Source organism: Oncorhynchus nerka, linkage group LG11, assembly GCF_034236695.1.
Source record: "Oncorhynchus nerka isolate Pitt River linkage group LG11, Oner_Uvic_2.0, whole genome shotgun sequence".
Taxonomy (NCBI): Eukaryota; Metazoa; Chordata; class Actinopteri; order Salmoniformes; family Salmonidae; genus Oncorhynchus; species Oncorhynchus nerka.
Genome location: NC_088406.1, coordinates 61,381,793 through 61,393,926, shown reverse-complemented (window position 1 = coordinate 61,393,926; position 12,134 = coordinate 61,381,793). Strand labels below are relative to the sequence as shown.

At 39.8% G+C, this 12,134-nt stretch overlaps 1 protein-coding gene, 1 long non-coding RNA gene and 2 other non-coding genes across 4 annotated transcripts in view; 3 read left to right on the top strand and 1 right to left on the bottom strand.

Annotated features, from left to right (window-relative positions):
• Positions 1–1,676: 1,676 nt before the first annotated feature.
• On the bottom strand, positions 1,677–1,749 carry trnak-uuu (transfer RNA lysine (anticodon UUU)). The gene has a single exon. It is a non-coding gene; the product is annotated as a tRNA-Lys (tRNA).
• Positions 1,750–2,284: 535 nt separating this feature from the next.
• Positions 2,285–2,376, top strand: trnar-ucu (transfer RNA arginine (anticodon UCU)). The gene is given in 2 exon segments: positions 2,285–2,321; positions 2,341–2,376. It is a non-coding gene; the product is annotated as a tRNA-Arg (tRNA).
• A 5,798-nt stretch (positions 2,377–8,174) lies between these two features.
• The window catches only part of LOC115137270 (programmed cell death protein 4-like), a 30,559-nt gene continuing 26,599 nt past the window's right edge, over positions 8,175–12,134 (top strand). The window contains exons 1-2 of the mRNA XM_029673481.2: positions 8,175–8,408; positions 8,530–8,629. Coding sequence (XP_029529341.1) covers positions 8,584–8,629 — 46 coding nt within the window. The 5' untranslated portion in view covers positions 8,175–8,408; positions 8,530–8,583. The remainder of the gene's footprint in view (positions 8,409–8,529; positions 8,630–12,134) is intronic.
• Positions 8,636–11,551, top strand: LOC135574010 (uncharacterized). Its single transcript, XR_010465124.1, has 2 exons — positions 8,636–10,566; positions 10,935–11,551. It is a non-coding gene; the product is annotated as an uncharacterized LOC135574010 (long non-coding RNA).

The window sequence follows — 12,134 nt, the reverse complement described above, 5'->3', positions numbered from 1 at the left end:
TTTAGGCAAGGTGCTGGCTAGAGAAGTAAACTTGAACATAAAAGAGAACCGCACACACTAGGAGCTCGGATGCAAAAATGTAATTACCAACGTTTCGACAGCCAAGCTGTCTTCATCAGGGTATAATCACAAACACTGCGGGATGACTCGTTTATATAGTGTCAAAAGACACTGGTGTCTGTAATCATGGCCAAGAGTGGCATAATATCATTGGTTAATTATCAAATATTAAAATGGCATACAAACAACAAATGGATAGCATACGATCATATACATTCCTTTTAGACGACACAAGCTTACAAACAATGGCAAAGTCACAATCACAAGAATAGCTTCAGGTCTACGTTGAGACCGACGGGAACAAGGGTCTTTAAGTTAAAGATCCAGCCTCTCGTTTTAACAATAAATTATCAAGGTCACCCCCTCTCCTAGGGAGGGTGACATGTTCGATGCCAATATAACGTAGAGACGAAATCGAGTGGCCTGCCTCCAAGAAGGTGGCCGCAACTGGGTAAGTAACGTTTTTACACCTAATGGTGCTACGATGCTCTGAGATACGTACTTTTAATTCGCGCTTTGTTTTACCCACATCATTTTTACCACAAGGACAACTGCCTTGGTGGAACACGTAATAACACCTTTGATTGGGATCGATTTCCCTGTTTGTGGGTGTTTGAGGAATCTACATTTTATAAGTACCATTGCATTGAGCACAGCCAGTAGGGGCGCAAATAGACGTTGTTCAGGAATATCTTGGGTTGGTAAATCAGTGTACCAATTGGTCTCTGAGATTTCTGCCCCGCGAGAATACGACCAAGGGAAGGTTCGAAAACCCATTACCGAGACTATCATCGGATTTTAGAATGTGCCAATGTTTGTGAACAATTCCCTTAATTGTTCAGAACGCTTTGAATAGCGGGTAGTTAGAACACAAGAATGCGTCTTTTTGCGAGACTGACCTTGAAAAAGGTCGTCTCGTTTTGTTTGGAATTTTTTCAATGGCAATATTAATCTGATCATTTTTGTAGCCCCTCTCCTTGAACTTTCTTTGCGTCTCAGCCATATTTCTGTCGAAATTCTTTTGATTCGACAATTGGCTGTAGGGCAAACTATTTTTCAAGGGAAGTGGGTGACAACTATCAGCCCTCAACAAACTGTTACGATCAAATCAAATCATTTGGCTTCCTGTAAAAATCAGTGTATAGAACATTATCTTCACACAAGATCAGAAGATCAAGAAAGCTGTTTTGACGTGTATCAGATTGCATAGTAAATCTCAAATGATCAGAACAGGAGTTAAGAAAAGCCTGGAGCAGTTTTGCATCACCTCTCCATAGAACAAAAATATCATCAATATACCGTTTCCAAATAATGATGTTAGGCAAGAAATAGACTGTTTCTCTCCATTGTTAAAACGAGAGGCTGTCTGGATCTTTAATTTAGAAACTTTGGTAATTACATTTTTGCATCTGAGCTCCTAGAGTGTGCGGTTCTCTTTTATTTTCAAATATAAGAAACGAACCTTGTGAATTTAACAAATTAGTGTAAACACAGAATACAACTTGGGCGGGGTCTTCAATGTGCCTTTGAGTGCAACATTTCGTTCAGCCGCCTAGCTAGCTAATGAAATGTAAGATTGTCCAGCAATATTTAGCAGGTAAAAATATTAAAAACATCGCCCGAACAGGGACTTGAACCCTGGACCCTCAGATTAAAAGTCTGATGCTCTACCGACTGAGCTATCCGGGCTCTGGCTTCAGCTAGTCACGTATGTTATTTTAACAAATTTCTAAAACGCTAACCTCGTCTCAGGATCAGCTGTTCTTATAGTTACAATGTCAGCTAGCGCCATATATTCGCTTATTTCACTAAACAACATGTGATTCTTTCCCTATTGACAATGCGAAATAGCTGTCCCTTTCTGTTCCATTCACTGCTAAACTCGTCCGTGGCAAGCTAAACTTAAACTGTTTTAGATCTCGGCCAGAAGCCACCAGCAAATTACATTAGTGTTACTCAATGCATACCACAGCAAAATTATCTGGGCTAATGTAGATTATACTTTATTCACTTACAATGCACTCCTCTTTTTTTGTGGAACTGAGTTGTTTAGTGTATGTACACAAAAACAGCATTTGACATCTACACTTCTGTCTTCACAAAAAAATGAATAATAATAAACTTGTCTTCCTTCACATATGACGCGACCATTGTGACGTTATTATGTAAGGTATTTCGGGACACCGCAACCTTATATTAGCTAGTCCGTATGCTATCAACAGGTGGCTCCGTGGCGCAATGGATAGCGCATTGGACTTCTAGTCAAGCACTTGAGGAGTGATTCAAAGGTTGTGGGTTCGAGTCCCACCGGAGTCGCATCTTTTGCGGATTTCAGTAATTGCATGCAATATAACCCACGCGATTTTTTTCCTGAAGTGCAACCAGTACGGTCTTTATACTCCAAGGCATATCAAACATAATTTTAATCTCTATGCATTTCTCACGTCAAGTTTTTTACTTGATAAAACCAATTTTGATAGCATTTTTTTATAGCATATATCTAAATAATAGTTAATGTAGACCATTATAATCTAGGTAATTACTTTGAAGGGTATATATCTGTTTGTCACGTCAATGTCCAAGGTAGGCCTATTTCAATTAATGGGGATTAATGACTAACACTACTGAGTGAGGGGCATTTTTCCTTTGCAAACAACTAGAAGCGGCAGCCGTATTGGATGTGGTACATGGCGGCTGCGGCCATTTTAGGCCTCAATGGCAAGGGTGTTACCGCATAACATATTTGGTGTTACTAATTAGACAACAACCAAAGTAGACCTACTTATTATAACTAAACCAAAAGGGTACAAAACATGTGATGTAACATGGCATATTACATACAGGTGAAATACTAACCAAGTTATACTGGCTGACAGTTAGGTATAGTTGGCTAGTGACAATGTAATAAATGGATTGTTACCTATAGGGAACAGGAATATACAATATGTAGGCGAATATAACTTGAAGTAATAAAGGCACTCTGGCTCCACAAAGTCCACTTACATGGACAGTGAAACACAAACACTAAGGAGTCCAGAGTTTGTAGGACAAAAGGTGTCCACATGTGGAAGTCCTTGGATGGGAGAAGTCCTGAGGTGAAGGGCACAGCACAGATATACAGCATCTACTGGTGGAGACGGGTCAAAGTAGCCTAATCGATACAAACCAGATAATTGCCTGCAGCTGATTTGCTAAATATGTCTGGCATCAGAATAATAGTTGCCAAGCAACATGGCAACCAATCAGGTCAGCTGGCCAAGGTCAGGGAGATGAGAGTTCAGTAGCCAGACATATTGGCACGCACTGCAGAATATCAGATCTCAACAATGGAGAGGTATTTAATGTCCCCATTAGGCCTACCACACCATATATATATATATATATCTTATCATAAGCGCAACGTGATTCCAAGAGACAGGTTGGAAGGTCTATATAGGACAAATCAATGATTTTTCTAAATAAGTGGTGTTTGAATTTGTTGATTTAATGTGGGACATGATTGATTGGTTGCGGTTAGCGGGAGGAAGGGCCACAATGCCTGAGTGTGTGTGTAATGCCCAAGGATATTTTTATCCCCTTTTTCATCACTTGTTTTATATAGATGTCCCTGAGGGGTTCCTGGCTTTCTCCAATGATCTTCCCACAGATTTGTATTACCTTATTCAATCTGACTAGTGTTCCATAGAGCACAAAACCACCCCACAATATTAAAAGATGGGTGTGCTACATAACAGAAACAAATATAATAATACTGTATAAAAAGTTACTGTTACACAAATACATCACCTAATTTCTAATGAGATTTTAGGATGGTTAGCTGAATAGTCACAATTGTTTTCTCATGTGGCCAAAACTCGCACGTGCCACTAGGCAGAATGAAACAAAATATAGGAAGGCTTTATATTGTTCTTAAGAGAATATGTATAGGAATAGGCAGACGTTGCAATTGGAGGATGCATATTATACACTGAACAAAAATGTAAACACAACATGTAAAATATCCCAGAAATGTTCCATACACACAAAAAGCTTATTTCGCTCAAATTTTGTGCACAAATTTGTTTACATCCCTGTTAGTGTGCATTTATGCTTTGCCAAGATAACCCATCCACCTGACAGGTGTGGCATATCAAGAAGCTAATTAAACAGCATGACCATTACACAGGTAAGGGACAATAAATGGCCACTCTAAAATGTGCAGTTTTGTCACACAACACCACAGTGCAATTGGCATGCTGACTGCAGGAATGTCCACCAGAGCTGTTGCCCAGAGAATGTAATGTTAATTTCTCTACCATAAGTCTCCCCCAACATCGTTTTAGAGAATTTGGCAGACCACATGTAACCACGCCAGCCCAGGACCTCCACATCTAGCTTCTTCACCTCCGGGAATGTCTGAGACCAGCCACCAAATAATTTCTGCACAAAATGTCAGAAACCATCTCAGGGAAGCTCATGAGCGTGCTCGTCGTCCTCTCACCAGGGTTCGGCGTGTCGTAACCGACTTCAGTGGGCAAATGCTTAACTTCGAATGCTACTGGCGAACTGGAGAAGTGTGCTCTTCGGGGATGAATCCAGGTTTCAACTGTACCGGGCAGATGGCAGACATTGTGTATGGCGTCGTGTGGGCGAGCAGTTTGCTGATGTGAACAGAGTGTCCCATGGTGGCGGTGGGGTTATGGTATGGGCAGGCATAAGCTACGGACAATGAACACAATTGCATTTTATCGATGGTAATTTGAATGCATGATGGGATGGGATCCTGAGGCCCATTGCCATGCCATTCATCCTCTACCATCACTTCCTATGTCAGCATGATAATGCACGACCCCATGTCATAAGGATCTTTACACAATACCTGGAAGCTGAAAACGCCCCAGTTCTTCCATGGACTGCATACTCACCAGACATGTCACCACCCATTGAGCATGTCACCACCCATCTATGCGAAGGAGATGTGTTGCGCTGCATGAGGCAAATGGTGGTCACACCAAATATGGAATGGTTTACTGATCCACGCCCCTTTGTTTTTATGGTAGCTGTGACCAACATATGCATATCTGTATATCCATAGATTAGGGGTTAATTAATTAATTTCAATTGACTGATTTCCTTATATGAACTGTAACTCAGTAAAATCCTTGAAATGGTTGCATGTTGGGTTTTATATTTTTGTTCAGTGTATAATGAGATTCAATAGGCTACATCTGTCGGTGCTGCCTCCTCAGAAAATGTCATGTAGGTGAGACTGTCCTGTGAATGTCCAGCAAAATCATCCTGTTCTCCTACATTTTAATATTTGAAATGTGGTCACCCTAGGCCCTTTACACAGAAAAAGAGAACAATTACAATTGGACAATAGATCTACTAACAGGGCTGAGCTTGCTTTATGCAGCATCACATCATGAACACAGACATCTGTGATTCAGAAGTTATTCATACAGTATGTCATCACTATTATGTTGATTTGATTCATTCCAGTCAATCATTTGTAGGGTAACTATAGGCTGCCTTATTCAACCTAACATATCTCTCTTACTCTCTGTTTCATTCTCTGATACTATCTTGGTTTTCTCTATTTCTGTCTGTCTCTTGCACTCTCATATCATCAAACTCTAGCTTAATCATATCCAATCTTGTCAATCATGTATTCATTTGATATCCAATGCTTTATTGAACTCCTTCCCTGCCTTGTTTTCAGTGTTTTTTTTGTATTTTTATGTTTTATATGTTTTTGTATGAAAAAAATATATAGGATGAGCCATGACAATAATACAGTATTAAAGTGACAAGTGTTCAATGACTATGTACATAGGGCAGCAGTCTAACGCGCAGGGTAGAGTGCAGTGTCTAAGGTTCAGGGCAGGGTACCGGGCGGAGGCTAGCTAGTGATTAATGTTTAACAGTCAGATGGCCTGTAGATATAAGCTGTTTCTCAGTCTCTTGGTCCCAGCTTTGATGCACTTGTATTGGCTTCGTCTTTTAGATCAGTGGTTCCCAACCAAGGGTACTGGGCCTATCTACATGGGGTACTTGAGAAGACTCATGAGACCATACACTTACTGGTAAAATGCACATGAGGGGGTACTTTAGGGGTACTCCTGTTGGAGAAAAATTCAGTTGGTGGTACAGTAACCGAAAAAGGTTTGAAATCACTGTTCTAGATCCTAGCAGGGTGAACAGGCTGTGCTTCAGGTGGTTGAAGTCCTTGATGATCTTCTTGGCCTTCCTGTGAAACCAGGTCCTGGAGATTTCCTGGCGGGCGGGCAGTGTGCACCTGGTGATGCGTTGGAACGCACCCCCCTTTGGGGAGCACTGCGGTTGCTGGCAATGCAGGCTGTTATACAGCCTGACAGAATGCGCTCAGTGGTGCATCTGTAGACTTTTGTGAGGGACTTAGTGGCCAAGCAGCATTTTTTTTTCAGCCTCCTGAGGGAGAGTAGGTAGTAGAGAGATACCATTATTTGCCATTTACACTTAGTAATTTAGCTACAACACCTACATTAAAATGTCTTCCACCGACAAGGATGGGATTCAAACCCATGCGTGCAGAGCACAATAGATTGGCAATCCATCACCTTAACCACTCGGCCACCTCACCATGTATTTGTTAGGTTGTTGTTGTTGTTTTTTTGCTCCAAGGGGTAAAAGATAACTTAAAATTAGGTACATGTTCAGGGTTTAACTTTTAGAAATAATTTAGCGACACTTTTGCTTCAATATACATTTTTTGTTTTTACAGTTTATAATTTTAAACATTTTAACCCGGCCCTTTTCTTGACCGCATGGGCAAAGTGTAGGGGGGTCTCCTTATCCTTTTATATCCCACATTAACTAGATATAATATTTGAGTCAACACTCTCTCTCTCTCAGCTCTAAGGCCCGCTCTTGTTGTTATCAGTAAGCAGGGGAAGGGATTTGGGGATAAGTAAATTCTTGAAAGAGGAAGAAAAATACCCACATCAACTCTTGCTGAGTTACTCCTTCACCCCCTTTGTGACATCCCAATTGGCCACCTTTCATTTACTCTTCTCTTTCCCAATGAGGCATTAGCTTCACCCATCTTTGTCTCTAAAGCGCCAATGGCTACACGTTTTATACTTCTGTGGCTCTCCAAGTAAACGGAGTCGATAAAGCTGTGTAAGGGCCACGCAGCCAGAGCTCACTGAATGTTTGTACCCTGGGTCCTTTCCTGTAATTGGCCCCTAGGTGCAAAACGGGGAGCAAGCTTTTACTCAGATCAGGCTGCAGTGCAGTGGGACTGTGGTCCATGACCAGGGCTAAATTGACTCCAATTCGCTTAAATCAAGCAATTGTTTATATGGATTTGATAAACATTTAGCTAGATTTTTTTTGTGTTTTATATAAAATATATTGGAAATAAACCAGTAACAAGGATATTCAGGGGGAGCTGGTGTCATCAGTAGGTCAGAGACACGAGTCTGACTCTGACCCCAATCCAACTGAAGGAAGAGGAAGCCATACATCACTCACATTTGCCACTGGAGCTATTTGTTAGAAATGAGAATGCAGCTTTGCATTTAATGTGCCTTGCTCAGTTGTACTAAAGGCAATTGTGTGTGTACATCAGAGCATATGATTGTGTTATTACATTTGTATGCAAATTAAAGCTGCCTTGTTCATTCATACATAGGATTCATTCCTTTTTTACAAATGCAAGCAGATAATTATTTTGTGGTGTAATGTTGCTAGAACACCATAAGGTAAAAAAAACATACTACTCATAGCATGTTTCAACAGCATTGAAACATGCTATGAGGAGTATGGTCAAGCTTCATGAAATGTATCGATTGTTGCTTGTGATTGTAAATCTATGACCTCCATTGTCCTGTCTATATTGTATGATTGGTCCTTGCAATCTCGGTTCCATGGGACGACCCCATTGAAGTTGAAATAAAAAATGGTTACGGTTAGGTACCGTTGATTAGGGTAACGGTAGGGGATACGTTTAGGGTTTAGGGTAGGGACGTCCCAAGGATCTCGGATAACACTAACCCCAAATGATTGGCCAGAACAGATAAGGACTTGCCCATGTATTAACCACTCCCCGCTCGCGCTTTCTTCACGTGATATTAAGACAGACGTTCCAAAGTTAAAAACAGACTTTGTTTATTTTTCAGGTCGCTGCTGAAAGGTGCACGGACTAGTTATCTTTGCTCATCAGTTTTCCCATGCTCTTGTCAGATTTATTGTGAAAGGAGTAGTAGTTATATATTACTTTCATAAAAAGAAAGTGTCGAATTTATTTTATATTAATTTTGCTACTGCATTTCAAAATTGGGGGGTATTATAGCTGACGTTATATAGCGCGAGCAAGCAAACTGAGGGTGAGGATGAACGTTCTCACAATTTTCGCCATGCATGTGCATAACATCAATGTATACTTTAGATGCACATTTTGTTTGTTCACGCTGTTTTGCACGTTTCTGCTATTTGTTTTCGTGACAGATCAAACGGTGGGGATTGCTATTAAACGGTAAACAACCATTTCAAGACAGCGCCATGGCGACTGAAGGGGAGACATGGACCACCGTCCAAAAGCATGATGGTGAGTTAGTTTAATAGCATATGCACGAATGCATGCTTATTTCAAGGCAGTAAGTCGTTTGGCTTGAACGAGGAAAACGTGTTTGCCCACTTCGCTATTGTCTCAAAGGGTTGGGTTGCAGTTCCAGCCACACTCCACCATGTGCTCTCCGTGCTCGAGCACTTGTACTCGCGCGAGACAGTTAGCAATGAAGCTAGATAGCAAGTTAGTTCGACGGCCAACTCACAAATTGCTGAACGACAAATTTGAGTAATGTATAGTTTTTTTTATGGACCCATTGTCTTGCTGGGCATATATGAACACACACTAATATTTAACCCATTCGAAACTTTTTGCAGTGTCCTAACTGGCTAGCCAGATACGTTAGCCTTTCGCCAATCAACATGCTGTAGTACACCGTTGTTGCGCAATCACTAGCAGTTTATATACTGTCCTGTCAAATGTTTAAATTACGGACATTTGCCGACACATTTATTTGTATTAAGGGTTGTTTTGTGATTAACGTTACTGCTTTGAAAAACACATTTCCTGTACCTCTTGTCTGGAATATCCATAAACATTGATGCAACAGTGCTTTCATTTTTGGCCAATCATTAAAAACCATATAGCAATCTCGGTAATTTGATTAAATGCTAAATACCCTGACAAACCCATTTGTTTGCATAAGCATGCGGTCAAACGACGAACTCCATGTTCATGTTGTCAAACAACACCACGCCCCCTTACTAGAAGCGCAATCCGTTGCGTGCAATATCATTTTTATTGGGCTACTTGAAAAATACTTGCAAACATCCTAATAACTTCTATGCATATTAGTTAAATACAACGTGTATGACATTGAACATCATTCATTATGTTGAATGGGACGGATTTGTAAATGAGCTCGACTCATCCTTTCTATCAGAACTACACAATGAAACCAAGATAATATTAACCTGTTATGGCTGTACAGGGATCAACATCAGGGGAAATTTCAGAGTGACAACTAAAAATACAACTTCGTAACATTAAACATTCTTGAAAATGCAAGTGTCGTACACCCTTCAAAATATTACAATCTTGGTAATCAAACTACGTTTTCCAATTTAAAATAGCTATTACAGAGATCAAATACCATGCTTTTGTTTTAGAAGAGCAATCAACAACCGAAACATTTTCCGCCATGACAGTTTTTACACATTCACATCTGAAGGTAAAATTATGACTTACATTCTGATATCTTGCTCTTATTCATCTTCCTGAGGGTCCCAGTGATAAAATGAAGTGTCGTTTTCTTTGATTAAAATCAATTTTTAAAGACTAAATCGAAACATTTTGTAAACCGTTCGTGCCGTGAATTCCATCTGTATCAATTTTTTACGGAGCATTCGACGTGATTACACACCGTAAACAATTGTTTATCTAGTCATGGTTAGTTTCAGTGCATTCCTCTGGATGTTTGCAACACAGCCAAACATCATTGTTTTTTTTGCGGGGAGTATTGACTGAAGTGAACTGATTTGAAGACAACTAGCAATGACTACCTTACGCACCAATAATTTTAGCGAAGCTTAATTGATTGACTATATTTCTGCCCAATGACTACTGATCTTCTTGAAATCTAGCTGGGTAGATAGCCAATGAGCTGAGGTAAACGCGAGTATGTAATGGTTTTGGGTTGGACCACAATTCCTTGTTTGTAATCGCACGCGCAGGGAACTCCATTCTCGCCTTGACGATCAGAGGAGTTGCTGTAAAGGCTTTTTACGCGCAGCTGTATTTCGGAAAGTTGTAGTTTCAACGATTTCATTGAAGATATCATGGCGAATAAATCAGGAAAAGCGAAGTCAAAGTCTAAAGTGAAAGTGAGAGATTTTTTGTTTGAGGAATCTTGGAGTGTTATGATTGAAACAAACTGAGGAGCTGTTTCTGCAAGGACAGGACGTACTTCTGGACGGGTAAGTGCTAATACCGTTTTATGAAATATAAAAAATATATATTATATAGAAAAAATATATATATATTTTTTGCAATGAAATGTGTGGTTTGTGTGTGTATGTGTGTATATATATATTATTATTCAAATGGAGTAGAACAGCAAACACACATGGCCACTGCGCCTGCTACTCCTCTCCATTTCCATATGAAATAGCCATTGGGTGTTGTTCAGGAGAGGGCAGGCCTACAACAATGGCCGGAGTTGAATGGAACAGCACTTCACCTTAGTGACTGTTCCCTCTGCTCTATACAATACATATCTGTTTATTTTATGTGATGATAAAAGGCTCATACAATACAAATATGTTTTAAATGTTTTCTTTCACAGTGATAGCGACTCCGACTGGGAGCCCCTGGTGCAAAGCTGCCCGCTCTACCTCTGCCCCCAGTGGTGTTCATATGCCACAGTTCATTACTGCAGGCATGACTGTGCCTCAGGGCCAAAAGGGCACAGCATGGAGGCGTCGTTGTGTTCTGTGTCGCATGAAATGCACCACTTGTTCAGTTTGCCTCTGCTTTACATCAGAAAGAGACTGCTATGGGACATGGCACAGGCAGCAAAATATTGTGACGAGGACTTCCAAAGGGTGTACTGTTTAAAAAAATATATATTTATTTTCGAATATTTTTTTAAACATTTTTTTGTGTGTGTTAGAATTGCTTTTTGATATGTTGTATATAGTTATTTGCACTATTGTATATAGTTGTAGGTCATTTCACCAATTCGGCCACTTGGGTACATTTGGGCAACTTGTGTGGGACACCTGGGTGACTTCATGCTAAATGTCATGTAGCTCACCCATTCCTGAAGTTATCAGTCAAACTTTGCACACCTACAGTTGCCCTCTTGTGTTATCCATCAAAATTATCTCCAGCATCCTATCTGTGTGGCTATTCTAGTACATGTGAAAGATGATTCTACAACAATAAAAAACAGAAAACGTATGCTCTTTCTCTTATCTTCCACTTATATTCTCCTATATTCAATTAACATTTCCACAAACTTCAGAATGTTTCCATTCAAATGATACCAAGAATATGCATATCCTTGCCTCTGGGGCATGCCTCTACAGGCAGTTAGATTAGGGTATGTCTTCGGGTGGAAATTGAGAACAAAGGGATGCAGCCATAACAAGTTAATGAAATACACATGGTATAGAGAGGAATAGTCAGATAAATTCTATATTAACTACAACCTAAAACTTCTTACCTTGGAATATTGAAGTTGCATGTTAAAAAGGAACCACCAACTTTCATATGTTCTCATGTTCTGAGCAAGGAACTTAAACGTTAGCTTTTTTACATGGCACATATTGCACTTTTACTTCTCCAATACTTTGTTTTTGCATTATTTAAACCAAATTGAACATGTTTAATTATTTATGAGGCTAAATAGATTTTTATTGATGTATTATATTAAGTTAATAAGTGTTCATTCAGTATTGTTATTGTCATTATTATAAATAAATAAAAATTGTCCGATTTAATCGGTATCTGCTTTTTTTTGGTCCGCCAATAATCTGTATCG